The sequence below is a fragment of the Chelonoidis abingdonii genome, chromosome 16 (genome assembly GCF_003597395.2).
Source record: "Chelonoidis abingdonii isolate Lonesome George chromosome 16, CheloAbing_2.0, whole genome shotgun sequence".
Taxonomy (NCBI): domain Eukaryota; kingdom Metazoa; phylum Chordata; order Testudines; family Testudinidae; genus Chelonoidis; species Chelonoidis abingdonii.
The window spans coordinates 10139804-10156752 of NC_133784.1; the positions used below are offsets into that span (position 1 = coordinate 10139804).

The 16949-nt window shown below is 45.3% G+C and overlaps 1 protein-coding gene across 1 annotated transcript in view; it reads left to right on the forward strand.

Moving 5' to 3' along the window:
• Nucleotides 1–16949, forward strand: part of ARHGAP22 (Rho GTPase activating protein 22) — a 271268-nt gene that overhangs the window by 220495 nt on the left and 33824 nt on the right. The window contains exons 6-7 of the mRNA XM_032797385.2: nt 10996–11200; nt 11720–11814. Coding sequence (XP_032653276.1) covers nt 10996–11200; nt 11720–11814 — 300 coding nt within the window. The remainder of the gene's footprint in view (nt 1–10995; nt 11201–11719; nt 11815–16949) is intronic.

The window sequence follows — 16949 nt, forward strand, 5'->3', positions numbered from 1 at the left end:
GGGGTGGGGGGGAAACTAATTTCCTGTCCAGAAACAAGGTGTACACGCTGTGCCAGGGGTGGGGGAAGCAGGCCCACCCAGACATGCCAAGTGACTTTTATAGTATCAAATTTAAGACCAGATCCTCTAGCCTGACCTCCTTTATATCACAGGCCACCAGCCCCTGCACACTAAACCCAGGACCAAAATGAGACCAAGTATTACAACCTGCAGGAGACTAGATTCTTATGGGCCACAGGCAGAAACTAGGAGGGACAGAGATGCAGCAGGCCTGAGGCCCCGTAATGGCTGGGAAATTGACATAATCCTGACAAGTGACCCGCACCCCACACTGCAAGGGAAGGTGAACCCCTCCTCCCCACTCCCCTCCAAGCTCGTTGCCAATCTGACCTGGGGGGAAATGCCATCCAATCCCACCTATGGCGATGGGTTAGATGCTGCGCATGTGAGCAGGGAACTAGTCAGCCATGCACCTGAGAGAGAATGCTCAGTGCTCCCTCAGAGCCCTGTCCCATCCTGTCCAGTTTCGCATCCCCAGCCGTGGCCACCCCTGATTTAAAAAACCCTCCCAGAATATGGGGGGAAGGGGGAAACGTCTAGCCAAATATGCCCAACATTGCAGCCCTGAGCCTCTCCTGAACATGTGTGCAGTTTGCCAAACTGCACATTGCTTTTAGAAATGGCCTCCCCAGCAGTAACCCTGCGTAGCTGAACTCCAGGAGGATTTGATCCAAGTCCAGGTGCTGTGGGAGTTTGACCTGTTGCTAGTGATTTTGCTGGGTGAGATAATTTTCACTGGTGATCTAAGGAGCACTTGAACCCAGGTCTTGTGGCCAGACCTCTAAGCAATGATGCCACCATCTCCTTGCCCCTGCAAGCCAGCTTACACTTTGTCTGTGCCCCTCATGCTCACTGCTGCAGGAAGAGGTAGCATGAGCCTGAGTGGGGGACGCAGGGTTGCTCATTTCCAGCCTGGGAGGAATGTCTTTAAGAATTTACTAAAGACATTCTTCCAATTCTTCCCTCCCCATCTTCACTTCCGGGCCACCCATCCTTCTTTGATTCTTAACTACAGTCAATATTTGCTCGCTTAATGGCACTATCCAAGTGGAGTCCACCCCCGCCTCCACATGCTGGATGACTCCTTACATTGTGGTTCAGCTTCCTGCTGGGATGGGGGAAGGAGGTGGGGGGGAAGGCATGTGGCTCCCATCCTCCAGCTCAGCAGATGGGGAAAAATCAACTTGCCACCGTTCTGGGTGCCCGCAATGGTGCTGCTGGGAATGCAACCCCATGAAACCACCTCTGCACTTCACTTTGGGGAAGCTTCAATTGAGTGCCTTCCTCTCGCGTCTCCTAGGGCTTGTCTGTACGGGAGTACTCAGGAAAGTAAAGATGAATTAGCTAAAGGCGTAAAGTTAATTTCATTTGCTTTAGCTTCAGCCTTCTTCAAAGGGAATTCAGCTGCAATGAACTGAGGTCATTTTACTTCTGAACGAGAATGTCCACACAGGACATTAATGCATTTTAACTTCACACCTTTTAGTTAATTCAGCTTGTCCCCTGGTACACGAGCCCTAAGATAGCTGTAGCTCCAGGACAGGTGCAGCCCTGGCAGTGTTAGGGCAAGCTTCCCCAGCACGCTGATACTGCTCCCACTGAATTCAATCCTACTTGCAGGTGCCTATCAGAGGGCAGAAGTTGGCTCTTTATGTAGGGAGAAGTGGCTCTGTTTGCTTTTGCAGAAGAGACTTGGGTCTTGTACTTTTCCAAGGGGAAGGGAGAAGGGGTGGGGGAGGCAGAGGGGCTGATAACACAGCTTGTGAGCTCAGTTGGTTCTAGGAGTTTTTTCTGCCTTCTTGAGCCTGGTGAGAATTTGCTGCCAGCATATCTGAACCTAAAGCCAGATTTGGAATTGAGCCCAAACTGTGAACCCCAATTTCAGCCTACTTTGACTCTGACCACCCATTTGCTGGCCTACCTGTGCTGCATAGATACTGTTGTCCTGAGTCAGACCTTTCTTTACATGTACTCAAGAAGCAGAGGCCTTGCTATGGTGGAGACTGTCATTGTCCAAACCAGTGCAAGCTTGGGAGTAAACTGGTGTAAACTCCTGTTTTGATGCCCTTATCTTAGGGCTTGTCTTTGCTTTGGGGGTAAGTGGACTCAAGTTTTGCTACTCCAGCTAGCAGTGTCTTCACTGCACTGCATTGATGGGAGACACTCTCCGGTCGAATTCCCTTACTCTTCTCAGAGAGCTGGAGTACCGGGGTCGATCAGAGAGTGCTTGCCATCAATTTTAGTGGATCCCTGCTGCATCGATTGCAGCAACGTCGATCTCTGAGTGAAGACCAGCCCTTAGTTTGAGTAGCTTACTTCAGGTTAGCATGAACCTCTTCCTAATCAACTCAAGTTACACCAAAAAAAAAGAAAAAGTGGCCACAGTTAACCAAAATAAGTGTCTAGACAGGGGTTTGCACGGGTTTAGCTAAACTGGTTTAAAATCACACCTTTAGCTAAATTGACGTAACTCTCTCCGTTTCAGTCCTCTTAATACTGAATATCCTGCCTCTGGCCAATTAAAGTCTGAAACACATCCATTAGCATTGTTTTTTCATAGAATTAGATCAGCTAACGTGCCCAGTGTAGCTAAGGCTCAGGTAGCGCACCAGTAAAGAGTGTGTACAGTATAGCTAAGGCTGATGGGAGCAGACAAGCAATGAAAGACCACATTGTATAGCTAAAGCTGAAGGGAGAGGATGGGGAACAGGCTGACCAGCTCCTTACACATCTAACTATAATATGTAGGCAAAAAAGGTGCATGATCCTCAAGGACTTCAGTTTGTGTGATATATGCTGGCAGTCTCATGCTGTGAGTACTAAAACATCCCTGGAATTTCTAAATATTGTAGGAAATTGTCCTCTGACTCAAAAAATGTTAACCCGGGGGAACTCTGTTAGACCTTGTCGTAACAGATAAAAAGGAACTGATCACAGAACTAAAAATTAATGGTAGCATAGGTACAAGTAATCATGACTTGATTACATTTATAATGTGTAAACAGAATAAAGTCCAGTGATGATGATTATTATGTGTATATATACACATGCGCGGTGCTTTAAAAAGGCCAATTTTACAAAGCAGGAAACAATTTTGAGTCAGATCTGCTGACAGGAATAATTTCATCATAAATTGTTCTAAGAACATTGTACTTAGATGCCCAAAAAGCCAACGTTGAGGAATATAATTATAGCTGCTTTCACTGCCCCTTTAAACCATGTCGTTTTTTAAACTAATATGGCCTACTTCCTCACCATTGGCTTTTTGGACATCTAAGTAAAATGTTCTTATACAATTCCCAACTACCACTCCCATTTTTCTGATTAAATTATTCCTGTCAGCAGATCTGACTCAAAATTGTTTCCTGCTTTGTGAAATTGACCTTTTTAAAGCTGTGTGTGTGTGTGTGTGTGTGTGTATGTATGTATGTATGTATGTGTATATATAAAACTCACTGGACTGGACTTTATTCTGTTTGCACATTATAAATGTGATCAAGTCATGATTACTTATGTACATTGTGTGTACGTATAAAACAAATGGAAGAAAGGGAAAGTTGATAGTAAGGAATATAAATCAGAAGCTAAGAATTGTAGAAAATTGATAAGGGAAGCAAAACTATGGCCAGCAGAGTAAAGGACTCCAAGGCATTATACAAGTATATTAGGAACAAAATAATTCCTGTCAATAGTACTGGCCCATAACTAGATGGAAATGGTAGAATTATCAATAATAAAACAGAAAAGGCAGAGGTGTTGAATAAATATTTTTGTTCTGTATATGGATAAAAACCAGATGATGTAGTCTCGTCGTGTGATAACATCTTTACCATTAGTATCTCAGGAAAATGTTACACAGCAGCTACTAAAGTTACAAATTTTAAATTGGTAGATCCAAATAACTTTCTTCCTGGAGTTTTAAAAGAATTGGTTGAGGGGCTTGCTTAACTTTTGTTGTTGATTAGAATACTGGGGAAGTTCCAGAAGATCAGAGAGCCCATTTTGTGCCCGTATTTGAAACATATAAATGAGATGACCCAGCTATTTATACTCATGTCAGTCTGACATTGTATCCCATTTCAGCCCCTCCATTATGTTGCCTTGGATCAATGAATAAAGAATTAAAGGGGGTTAATATAATTAATGCCCATTAACAGGGGCTTATGGAAAATATATCCTTTCAAACAAATCTGATTTTTTTATTACATGTTTGCTTGATAATGGTAATAGTGTACTGTTGTATGCTTAGACTTCTGTAAGGCATTTGACCTGGTACTGCACAGCATTTTGATTTAAAAAATTAGGATGATATAAAATTAACATGGCACACATTAAAAGGATTAAAACTGGCTAACTGATTGGCCTCAAAAATGTAATTGTAAATGGGAAATCATTGAGCAGTTGTGTTTGGTTGTGGGGTCCAGCAGGGATTGTTTTTTGGCCCTATGTTATTTAACATTTTTATTCCTAACCTGGAAGAAAACATAAACCCATCTCTGCAGGCAAGCTGTAGAGAGTGGGAATCCTCAGGGATCTTAGACTGTTAGGAGTGAGCAGGGTGTAGCAGAGTCTTGGGAGTCAGGACTGGGACTCCAGCCAGGGAGGGGCTAGAAGAGGCCTGCCAATGCAGGGAGGGAGAGAAATGTTTGGTTTGTGGGCTTTGTTCTAGGATTTTGGTTTGGAGTTTATTTTATATTTGTAAGTGGAGTCAGAATGAGCTCTACCCTGACATCTGGTGGTGAGCTGAGGAAAAGGACTTCAGGGGCTGATCTTGTTTGCATGGACACATCAACCCCGCCTAGCATGATGGGACTGCTTGCCCAAATGGTCACTCTGGCTGCTGAGGGATCCCCAGGCTTTGTTGTTGGGGCAGGAGTAAATAAAGTGTAGTTATCCTGGTTATGTGAATCAAGGACAGTAGAACTGTACTTGGCATTTTATGATGGAGGGACAAGCCCACAACTTTGTAGCACTCGCTAGGCAAGAGACATGGGTTCCAAAGCCCAGAGAACTGAGAGAGGGTAGGAACAGAGGTGGATGCTTGATAGGATGGGTTCTTTCTGGGGACACTTTGACCTCTCCAGTGTGATAGCAGAGCTAATTTTGACTCCATGAGGAGTCTTATTACATGCTGCAGAGCTGAAATCACTGATACTTACTTTTGATTAGTGGTTCTGAGTGCACCAGCACTAAGGCTCCCCTACTAACAGTTAAAAGAACAGGAGTATTGTGGCACCTTAGAGACTAACAGCTGAAATCACTAAAGAGCTAGAATACTGTGTGCCATTCTAGTTTCCCATGTTTAAGAAGGATGAATTCAAGCCAGAACAGGTGCAGAGAGGGACCTCTGCCAATCTGCCCTGGAGGAAAATTCCTTCCCGACCCCAAATATGGCGATCAGTTAAACCCTGAGCATGTGGGCAAGACTCACCAGCCAGCATCCAGGAAAGAATTCCCTGTAGTAACTCAGATCCCATCCCATCACAGACCACTGGGCATACTTACCTGATAATAATCAAAGATCAATTAATTGCCAAAATTAGGCTATCCCATCATACCATCCCCCCATAAACTTATCAAGCTTAGTCTTGAAGCCAGATATGTCTTTTTCCCCCACTACTCCCCTTGAAAGGCTGTTCCAGAACTTCATTCCTCTAATGGTTAGAAACTTTCGTCTAATTTCAGGTCTAAACTTCCTAGTGTCCAGTTTATATCCATTTGTTCTTGTGTCCACCTTGGCAAAGACCCTGGCGGGGGGGTTGTCTTCCTCTGCAGCATGGGGCACTGGTCACTTGCAGATTTAAACTAGTGTAAATGACAGATTCTCTCTAACTTGAAGTCTTCAAACCATGATTTGAGGCCTTCCATAACTCAGCCAGAGGTTAGGGCTCAGTTGCAGGGGTAAGTGGGCAAGGTTCTGTGCGATGTGCAGGCAGTCAGACTAGATGATCATGATGGTCCCTTCTGGTCTCAAAATCTGAGCCTGAGCTTTGGTGGAAGGGTGCACATGGGCCAGGGGAGTGCCCAGCATTGCTAAGGGAGAGGGGAGCGGACAGTGTGACGAAGACGGGGGTAGTGCACAGTAAAGCTAAGGCAAAAAGGAGCACATGGGCAAGAGGAGGGCACCATGTATAGTGAAGGCTGTGGGCAGTGCATGGGCAAGAGCATTGCACAGTAGAGCTAAGGCTGGATTTCAGCTTCTGTTCTTCCCGGCCTTTTCTGTCCTTGTCTGAGCATGTCCTGGCATGATCTCGCCCAGAGGTGAATGTTTTTCTGCAGCTGTGAGTGAGATTCAGTCACTTGCTTTTGGGGTTGCAAAGGGGTGAAAGAAATCCCCTTTATGCCACTCCCAAAACTTGCTAAGAGGCCTTGTTTGCACAGCGCACCCTCAAACTGTTACATATGGCGTGGTGAGGAGCTGTGCCTCCTCACAGAAGGGGACGAGAGGAGAGAGAGAGCGGAAGGAGCCTGGCAACTCATGATGGCTCTGGGCTCTCTTCGGCCCTGCCCTCCCCTCCTAGGAGCAAGGATGCCCCCCCTGCTCCTGCCCCAATCTCCCTGTAACTCCTGGCCTGGGAAGGAGAAGTAGTATGAAGAACACCTGGAGCTCCCCTCTGTCTGGAAGGAGAGGGGGCCCTGCTGCAGCCTGGAGGGTTTTGAAGAACCCCCATGGGAGCAGAAGAGGAATTATGAGGGGGGCACAGCTGATGGTGGGTTGGGCAGATAGTGGGGTGGGAGATAGAGGCAGAACTGATGGAAACTGGGGGATGAATTGATTGGGACTGGGCAGATGCACTTCAATTTGTTTTCCCTCTGTTTACCCTCATCCCGTGTCTTTAAATGTAAATGTCATGTTTCTAAATTAAACGCATTGGCACTAGATTGTGTTGGTGCATTTTGATTTCCAGTGGTGCACTTTTAATCAGGCACTTATGTATACACTCGTTCATGAGTCTGTTCGTTTATAAGTCAACTCCCCAAGGTGGTTACGTAAAAATAGCAAAAACTGTATGTCCCTTTCATAAGCTGACCCTATATTTCAGGGGCTGGCAAACTTTGGCTCCTGGCCCATTAGGGTAAGCTGCTAGTGGAACTGGACATTTTGTTTACTTAGAGCGTTCACAGGCACGGAGCCCCTCAGCTCCCATTGGCTGGGAATGGCGAACCGCAGCCACGAGGAGCCGAGGGGTGCCATGCCTGCGGACGCTCCAGGTAAACAAACAACAATGTATTAGATGTTCAAATCAGTGATTCCATAGAGTTTAAAATCATCAAATGTTGGTTTATCAGCTGACCCCGCTCTTTGATGCGTCACTTTTTTACCAAAAATATCCGGCTTATGAACAAGTGTGTACAGATATACTTGCGCAACACAAAGTGATCTGTAACTGACATGCTTTCTTTAGATAACTTGACTCTATGTTGCTCAGTACTTTTCCAAAAAAGGGACTGTATGAATGAGTGTCAACATTTCGGTCAATAAGAAAGGGAAATTAGATGTCAGTTTATTTCTTGTGAGTTTAACTTCTAATTTTAATTAGTTTTAATAGAATTAATAGCATGCTGTTTGAATCTTATTGCAGTGTATTTGTATAATTGTTTGTTTGCAAGATTTCACTGGAATATTGTATGCTGGCACAATTAACCTTTTATTTTGAGATTAATAAATACCATCCGGGACACAACTCTTGAAACGTTACAATCCCTAGCTGATGGCAGGCTCATTAGAGAGCAAACACCTGAAGAGCCATTTGGCCTGCTAAGATTTGGACCTTGCTTTATCCAGCCCACCAGAAAATGTCCTTGAATACCACTGCTGTAGGTAATTAGTTAATTAATGCTGTGGCATTACTATATTTATTACTACCAGTTGTGTTGAAATTAAAATGGTTTTGTTTGCTTTGGCTTTCGTGCAGCTTTACAATTTGGTCTATCACATTTTAAACCTGGAACTGAAATAACCAAGGTACTTTAACAATAGACTGTTTGGCATCAGGCAGGGTGGTGGTAAAACAGTAAAGGGAAGGAACTGAATATGCACCGAGGGGAACCCAAAAGGATAACATCTGCAGACTCCCATCTAATTTAATCCAGCCCTGCATATGATAAGCTACAGTACCTCACAGGATAGTTAATAGAAGGGCTGGAAATGCACAGGTGATAGAGCCAGAGGGTTAATGCTAATCTGCTGCATGGAAACCATGGCTTTTCAGTAACCCCTGAGATCCACAGCTGTGAGTCTTGCATGAAAGAGCAAAAACTGAGAGGTTGGATGGAATTGTTAATGTTACAAAAACTGACGAAAAAGCAACCAAACAAAATAGATGGGGCATTATCACAAAGACAAGGATTTGAGGTGCTCAGCACCATCCCTCTAGTTCTCCATTGTCACCGGGTGTACCTTTCTTAGAAGTCTTTGAACATGAGTAGGGGGAGCCAGAAAAGGAGAGCCACTTGCTGTAATGTATTTAGACTTCCAAAAGGTCTCACGCAAGGGGCCCTGTAGTACCACTAGAGTAGTCGGGGTGAGAGGCAACGTGTTGCCATGGATCAAACCCTGGCTTGGAGTCAGGAGGAAAAGAGTAGGCGTAGTGGCCAATTTTCAAAATGGTAAAAGGTTAACAGCCAAGGGCACTATGGTTCCAAACTAGGGTCTGTGTTCTTTACTTGATTTATTTCAGCTAATTGATTACTTACAAATGATCTGGAAAAGGGGGTGAACAGCAGGGTAGGAAAATTTGCAGAGGAAACAGTTACTTAGTTAGGCAGGACCAGAGAGCATTGGGAAGAAACTGTCATAGCAACCTTGGGAAGCTAGGGGAATGGACAACACAATGGCAAATAAAATTCAATGTTGAGATAGGCAAAGTAAGGCACATGGGAGGGAATAACAGAAATTGCTCAAACCTTACAGGGTTTTAATTAGCTCTCTTCACTCAAGAAAGGGACCTGGGTGTCATTGTTGATAGCTCAATGAAGACCTCTGCTTAATGTGCAGCTACAGCCAAAAAAGGAAACGGGATATTAGGATGCACAAGGAAGGGGATCAAGAATAATACAAAAACATTATAAAACCATAGAAATGTAGGTCTGGGAGGTCCCTCAAGAGGTCATCAAATCCAGTCCCTTACAGTGAGGTGAGACCAAGTAAATCTAGACCATCCCTGACAGGTGTTTGTCTAACCGGTTAAAAACCTCCAGTGATGGGGGGTGAGATTCCACAATCTCTCCCTTGGAAGCCTATTCCAGCACTTAACTATCCTTCATAGTTAGAAAGTTTTTCCCAATATCCAGCCTAAATCTCCCTTGCTGCAGATTTAGCCCATTACTACTACTGCTGTCAGTGGACATGGAGAACAATTGAGCATGGCTAAGGCTGCGAGTCTGTCACGGAAATAAGTTTTTATGACTTTCTGTGATCTCCGTGACTTCTGCAGTGACCGGTGCGCCTGGTTCAGGGGCAGCTCGGGCAGCTCCTGCGCCAGTTGCCCTGGCTGCTGCTTGGGCAATCTCAGGCCACTGCCAGCAGAGTTGGGTGTAGGAGGTGGCAGGGGATTGGGGCACAGGCTGGGGTGAGGTGGGCTCTGGGCAGCACTTACCTGAGGGGCTCCCTGGAAGTAGCGAAATCCCCCTTGCTCAGCTCCTAGGCAGAGGCTGTGGCCAGGCAGCTCTATGCACTGCCTCAGCTTGCAGGCACCACTCCTGCAGCTCCCATTGGCGGTGGCTCCCAGCCAATGGGAGCTGCGAAGCCAGTGCTCTGGTTGGAGGCAGCACGTAGAACAGCCTGGCCATGCCTCCTCCTAGGAGCTGAGCAAAAGGTGGGAGTATTAAACACTTCAACCTTCTTGATGTTCTCAGTTATTAGCTCTCTTTCCCTGCTAAATAGAGGACCTATATTTTTCATCTTCCTCTTACTCCTAATGTATTTAAAGAACCTCTTCTCATTGCCTTTCATGTCCCTTGCTAGATATAACTCATTTCTTGCCTTAGCCTTTCTGATTTTGTCCCTACCTGCTTGTGCTATTCTTTTATTCTCCTTTAGCAATTTGTCCCCAACATGGTCAGCTTGTCTGGATGACCCAGAAAGCAGAACCCTGAGCGGAGCGATAGGAGCTGTGTGAGTGGAGCAGAGACACACTGGGCTAGTGCTCTGGTATAGAGTATGAAACAGCAAGTGCCAAATGGCATGGCTTGGGAGGCAGAGGGCCCCAAAGCCAAAGGGGCGAACCCAGGCAGGAGCGTCACCGGCTGTACAGCACACAGGGCAGACACAGCTCAGAATGACTGTATTCTGCTCCGACAGTCACAGCGATGGGCACTGGCTGGGGAGAGTGACAACTATCAGAAGCAGCAAAAGTTATACTGTCGTGCCAAATGCTGGATCAGTTTGTTTTTTAGAAGGTACAAAGCTTTATTTTCAGCACAGCAGTCACAACAGCACGCTTATCTGGGCAGCACCCTTCTCTGCTCTCCTCACTTCACAAGAGTGTCCACCCACCACCATCCTGCTTCCCCCGCTCACCTGGCTCCACTCTCTCTCCCTGACAGATCTGGAGATTTTCCCCATCACCAACAGGACACGCCTGTAAGCAGCTGAGCAATGAAGGCACTTTCCTCTCTGATCTAGTGCTTTGTCTGTCATACTGTTTGGTGAGGAGTGAGGGCATAATTTCTGGGGCAGGCCATAGTGAAAGTATGTGTGGGCTCCCTGCCTGAGGGTTTTGTGACTCCCTCAGGTAGACTAGCCCATGTTGGTTGGACATGTGGCCGGAGTGCCCTCCTCCTTCGCTCCTCGGGGCCTGCCATTTCATACGTCATAAGAAGGGCCTATTAGATGCCTCCCTGCGTGCGCCCTTACCAGACAAGGTGCATAGGGCTTATGGGGCAGTCAGCATGCAGGTTTCTAAAATTCACCCCTCTTTCCTCCTGTTACAGCAACACGGATGTTCACACCGTGGCATCCCTCCTGAAGCTCTATCTCCGAGAGCTGCCAGAGCCTGTCATCCCCTTTGCCAAATATGAAGACTTCCTGTCATGTGGACAGCTGCTCTCCAAGGACAAGGGAGAGGTTAGTGCTCTTTCTATCCTTCCTCCTTTTACCTGCGACTCAGCGAACAGCCTTTCCATTTTCTCCTTCAGGGCCTGAGCCAAAGCCCACTAAAGACCATGGGAACCTTCCCTGTGACTCTGATGGGCTTTGAATCAGGCCTTAACATTGTAAGCTCCAGCTTGGAGCCGGCGTCTTTCGCAGGTTAGTCTTGAAATCCTGTGGTTCTGTGTCCATCGTGCACATTTTTATGTACTCTTGGGCTATGGCTGTTCCTTCCTTAGCAGGCCTGTCCTCTAGGTGTTGCAGTAACAACTGTGAGTCAGGAGAGCTGGGTTTTATTTCCAGCTCTGCTCCTGTGATTTAGGACAAGACCCTTTGCCTCAGTGTCTCATCTCTTCCTTGGGGATAATAATTCCTACCTCACAGGGGTATGGGGAGGTTTTTCGAACGGACGTTTGTAAAGGGCTTTGAGTTTTTCAGAGGAAAGGAGCCAGAAGAGGGCATATTATATTCTCCCATGTGGGTATGATGGGACATTACACTTAGCACCTCTACAGCACCTTTCATTTGAGGGTCTTTTTTTCCGCTTCTTCCCTATCTTATTCCAAGCAATGGAAGGGACTGAAGGAGCCCTCCAGCTCTATGGCGGTGGTGGAGATTCGGAAGGGTCGTTTCTCTCATGGACTTATTAGGAGGGGCAGGATGTTTGACAAAGGGATAGATTTGATCCAAGAGTCCTGCTCCTGTCACTGTGATATCTGAGCTCTCTAATGGATGGCATGTCAGAGCTGCTGTCATCTGTGTGACTATCACTTTCTAAGTGGGGATTTTATAAGCCTGATTCTAGTGTCAGCTAAAGAATAGATGCCTGTGGAGTCAACAGTCTTGGGTTCGATCACCTCTGCCATGTATGCGTTTCAGAGTAGCAGCTGTGTTAGTCTGAATCAGCAAAAAGAACAGGTGCCACAAGTACTCCTGTTCTTTTCAGGTATGTGTGGTCCATATAACAGGCCCATATCTCCCTCTGTTGGCTGCTTCTAGTGGCCTATAATACAAACCTGCTACTTACAGCGAGTTACACAGTTAGTTATGCTCTAGCTCAAATGGCAAAGGTCTGTGTAGAGATGCTGATGGTCCCAGATTCAATCCCTGCTGAGGATGTACAAGTGTGGCCACTACTTGCAAAGCATGTAGTGCAGCTTCCAGGCCTGGATTCTGTATTCAGCACACAGATTTCTTACGTTGTGACACAAGCACAGCTGCTCTGCTGCCTATAAAAAGCAGCAGCACTTTAGCTCATTTAGTTTGGTGGTAATGTGGACTGGGTTTAACCTGCACAGACTAGGGGGAGAGAGTTGTATTCCTGAAGCCTGTTACACAAGAGCAGATTCAATGCCAAGTTTAGCAAACATCATTTTATATCCTCATTTAGTTTATAACCGACACAGTTGGCCTGTATTTGTCTGTACTGGCTGCAATTGTCTGGGAAGCAGCATCTGAGTTGCTTTTGTGTGAATGATGCTAGACAGAATTATATTGTATTATTCTGTCTGGCATAGAGCATTGCCCGTGCCTTGGCAGTGTCTCTTTAAGCCACTACTGAAAATCCACTTGTCACAACTTCTGAGTTGTCAAGAAGATTTGGAGTCTCAGTGTGGGTCGTTCCCTTGAAGGAATGGGAACACACGCAGCACAGACAGGGATTTTCCCCAGTCGTTCCGTGCCCAGTGGAGTGGGTAGCACAGTTTAACGTGGAACACTGCACTGGCTCATTGAGCTGGCTGAACTTTGTGTGGAAGATTCTCTTGCTGAAAAATGCAGTTTCATTGAAACTGAAGTTTTTTCCTGGGGAAAATGTTGTTTCTGATGAAAAATGTCAGGTTTCCCCTGGGGAATTTTGAAACCAAAGTTAGTTTTGAATCAACACTGCCAAAAACAAATGTTCATTTTGACTTCAGCCATCAGTTTTTCAATTTTTCTGAACAAAATGAAAATCTTTGTTTTGAATTGGATGTTTTGACTTAAAAAGTCAAAATGTCTTTTCATTTAATTTGTTTGAAACTTAAAAAAATGACATTTTAAGTCAAAAGATCAATTCCAAACAGAACTAACAAAAATTTTGCTTGAAAAACCTGTTATATTGAAATGAAAACTTCTTTTCTTTTCTTTTTTGTTTTGTTTCAAAAAGTTGGATTTGAAGCAGTTTGAAATTTCCCGTGGGAACTGAAATTTTTTGGCCAAAAACTTTTGAGTGAAGCTTTCTTCATTTAAAATTTACCCCACTAAAAATGTCTCTATTGACTCTTTGGGCTATTCTGTTTTGAACAGAGATGGGTATCATTGTATAAAACATTTAGTACTGCTCAGTGCATCTACCCTTGCCAACTGCAGCAAACCAGCCTCGGGAGCTGTCCTAAACTTTTTGTGTTTGTTATCCAATTGCCCAGAGCTCCCCAGATCAGCCCCTTTTTGCCACAGGCTCTCTGTGTAACAGCTTCTCTTCCAACAGTGATCCAGGCCCCTCAGCTCTGGCACAACCCCAGTGTGGCTGCTATAATGCAGACGGGTTTTTAATAGTGTCCTTGAAAATGGTAAAACCTCCAGGTGCCTGGCATGGCTGTAGCGCTGTAAATGGGACGATGGCAGAAGCATAGCCTTTCTCAGGGTATTCTGGCACTTTGGTTCTGGTCTCAGCCAGTGCAGGGCAGTGCCCAGGTGCATCAGAATGAAAAATTGGAGGAACACTTTGAAACCTTTTAAAAAATTGTGTGATTCAGGCTGAGCTCTCCTGGTAGTATTTTTGGCCTCTCCACTTCCACATGGAATCCAGCACTCATGGAATTAATAAGCTAGTTTTAAACATATAAAAAGGGGATTCAGTTTAGTGCTTGGGGCAAAGATTTGAGTGACTTTGCTGAACCCTGGTTCTCCTAGCCCAAGCTGGAGGCTCCCATGTTAGCCTTAGTCTGTTTTGCAGCTTGGAGATACCTGAAACCAGTCTTTGTGAAGCAGTCTCTTGTAGGATTGGTGCAAAACATTGTAGTTTACATTAGTGTCACTCCAGAGGGTTGAGCCATTAATAAAACACTGCACTGGTAATTGAAAGAGTACCAGAGCTAGCTGGCCCTCATGGGCGATCCCAGCCATCACGCATGCCCAGTGCTATTGGACCATTTCTGCCTAGCGCTCCTAGCATTCAGGAAAGTGGCTTTCACACTTTCCTGTGGTGGTGGCGCTTTCAGCAGCGGCTGGTCTCAGTGTCAGTGGATGCCAGCTTGTGACGGAATGACGAGTGTTTATGCAAAGTTTGCAGCATTAAAGATAGAAGTTTTATCTGGCAAATATCTGCACCGTGATCAGTCCGTGGACTCCATCTTTCTAACCCCATTTTCTCTGTCTACCGGCTTTGGGCCCTGTATCAAACTGACCCTCTAACTGATGAGAGAAGGATCAGATGCAGCTCCCATTGCAAAGCCCTCTGCTCAGTCCTGTGGGGCCATGGCATGGAGCAATTTATCAACACACAAAGCCAGATTCTACCCTGACTGATACCCTTGAAGTGAATAGGGTTACACAGAGTGAAAGCCAGGGAAGAATTTGCCCTGTTAGTTCAATTTCTTGTAGATCAGGCTGGTCTCTAAAAAATATGGTAAAATAACTTGTTTAGAGTCCCTTAAAAACTGAGCTGAACTTTCATCCCAAACTACAACTGTACCTGAATCGAACCTTTTCGGAGGTTCAAACATCTATGGTTGGCATTTTCACAGCTAACTAGTGATTTGGGGTGCCACCATTCTTGACACCATTAAACAGGCCTGATTTTCAGGAAGTGCTAAGCACCCGCTTTCTCTGACCCTTTTAGGTGTCTCAAGTTGGACTTCCAGATATTAAAGCATCCAGCTAGTCACTTTTGGAACTCTTGACCTTTAAATTTTCCTTTTTAATAACTAGATTTTCCCTCACTCTATATCTTGGAACTTACTGGATTGGGCTGGGAATGGAAACAGAAATAGTGAAATATTACAAGAAGGGTGTTTTTCTCTTTCCTTGGACGATTCTCTGAAGCTTTTCTGAATTTATCTAATGTTTTTCCCTAACCTGTGAAAAGTAGCCTTTTTTTTTTAAGTTTTCCCATCACTACTTAATAATCCATAACTTAGTGTCCTCAAATGGTCTGTCAGCACAAGAAGGGACTGGACAGCTTGTGAGGGAGGGCAGGCAATGGCCTATTGAACCTTTCACCTTCAGTTCAGCTGCAGCTTGATTTCTGCAATGCGGAGAAGAAAAAGCGAGGTGCAGTTCTTCTAACCGTCTGCTGTGTGGGAGTTCGTTAAAGCTCTCTGAGGAAGTTGCAATGTGTCACAGACCTTCTCTCCTCACATTTTAGTGTGAAAATCTAGCTGTCTATCCTAAATCTATGGTTATGAAGAAAGTTATCACAGCTCATTGCATGAGGAATGTGAGAAGTAAAATCATAGAAAATGGAGCAGTTGCTTGTTGTCCGTTTCTAAAACCTGGGTTACTGCCGAGCCATCAGTTGCACTGTTCATAGCAAACTGGTAGCTAAGCAGGCAAATAAGCTGGTCAAATTGCATTGGTATCTAAGGGCAGATTGAAAAGAGCGGTAATCGTAACTAGCTAATGCACCGTCCACCACCCATTGAAGTCCATGGGACAGTTTCCATTGACTTTTTAATGAGCGCTGACTCAAGCAGTAAAGGTTTAGTGACTTGATCGGTATCCACTGTTGATTGATGTACAGAATTTTTCAACCTCTTCATTTTGGACAGTGTGTGGTTTTTATGCTGGAGGAATCAGTCTGCTCACGTGATGAACTGCAGAGTGCGTAGCTTGTTTCACTTCATAAAACACAAGTATGTGTCATTGTCGTCCATCCCCCAGCCCGTTTCTCTTTCCCTAACTGAGTGGAGTGGGTTTGTTTTTGTTTTTTTCCAGAAAATTCCAAGCAGGTTTTTCAGACTGGGGAACAGCGCAGGCACTCCGCTCAAGGGCAACTCCTGCTGCTTACTATGCAGATGCAGCAGTCACTTTCCAGCAGAAGCAGTGAGGTTCTGCTGCACAAACTGAGGCAAGATTGGGTGGGAGGTGTACAAGGTGTGTATATTCCAAGAGGTGTGGATCCCAGCTTCATGGGGGTGCAGTGCACATTGGCTCATGGGGACCCGGGAGTAGGCTAGGGCAAGCTAAAGGACTGGGACGGTGCCTTACCACTCATTTTTTCCCAGTCCCCCACTTTACTAATAAAGTGACAACATTTGGTCAAGTCCCATAGAAAGGCAGTAAACGAGAAGCCCCACAAAGCCATTTTTGCAGTCACTGCTCAGAGTAGGACTGCCTGTTAGGCATGAAACTCGATGTCAGGACTCCTGGGTTCTTTTCCTGATTTTACCACAGTGTTGCCATGGAGGAGTCCTGTTGCCTCTTTGCACCTCATTTTCCCTGCTTGTAAAATGGGAATAATACTTACCTACCTACCTCTCCAGGGGCTGTTGAGGCTAAATCTATTGTACAGTCCCTTGAGATTCTTGCATGGAAGATGCATGGAAGTCCAAAGGGTCATTATTCTTCTCCTCTGCAAGACAGGGGTAGTGTAAGTGCTGTGTTACAGTTGGGGAACCGAGGCACCGAGGTGCAGTGCCTTGCCTAAAGGCAGTGGCAGAATTTGTGCTCATGAAATCAGGAGATGTAGAGAGTAGGGTTTGACAAAATCGGAGGGCCCAGATAATCTTCATCCAAGAATATTAAAGGAATTGGCACATGAAATTGCAAGCCCATTAGCAAGAATTTTTAATGAATCAGTAAACTCAGGGGTTGTACC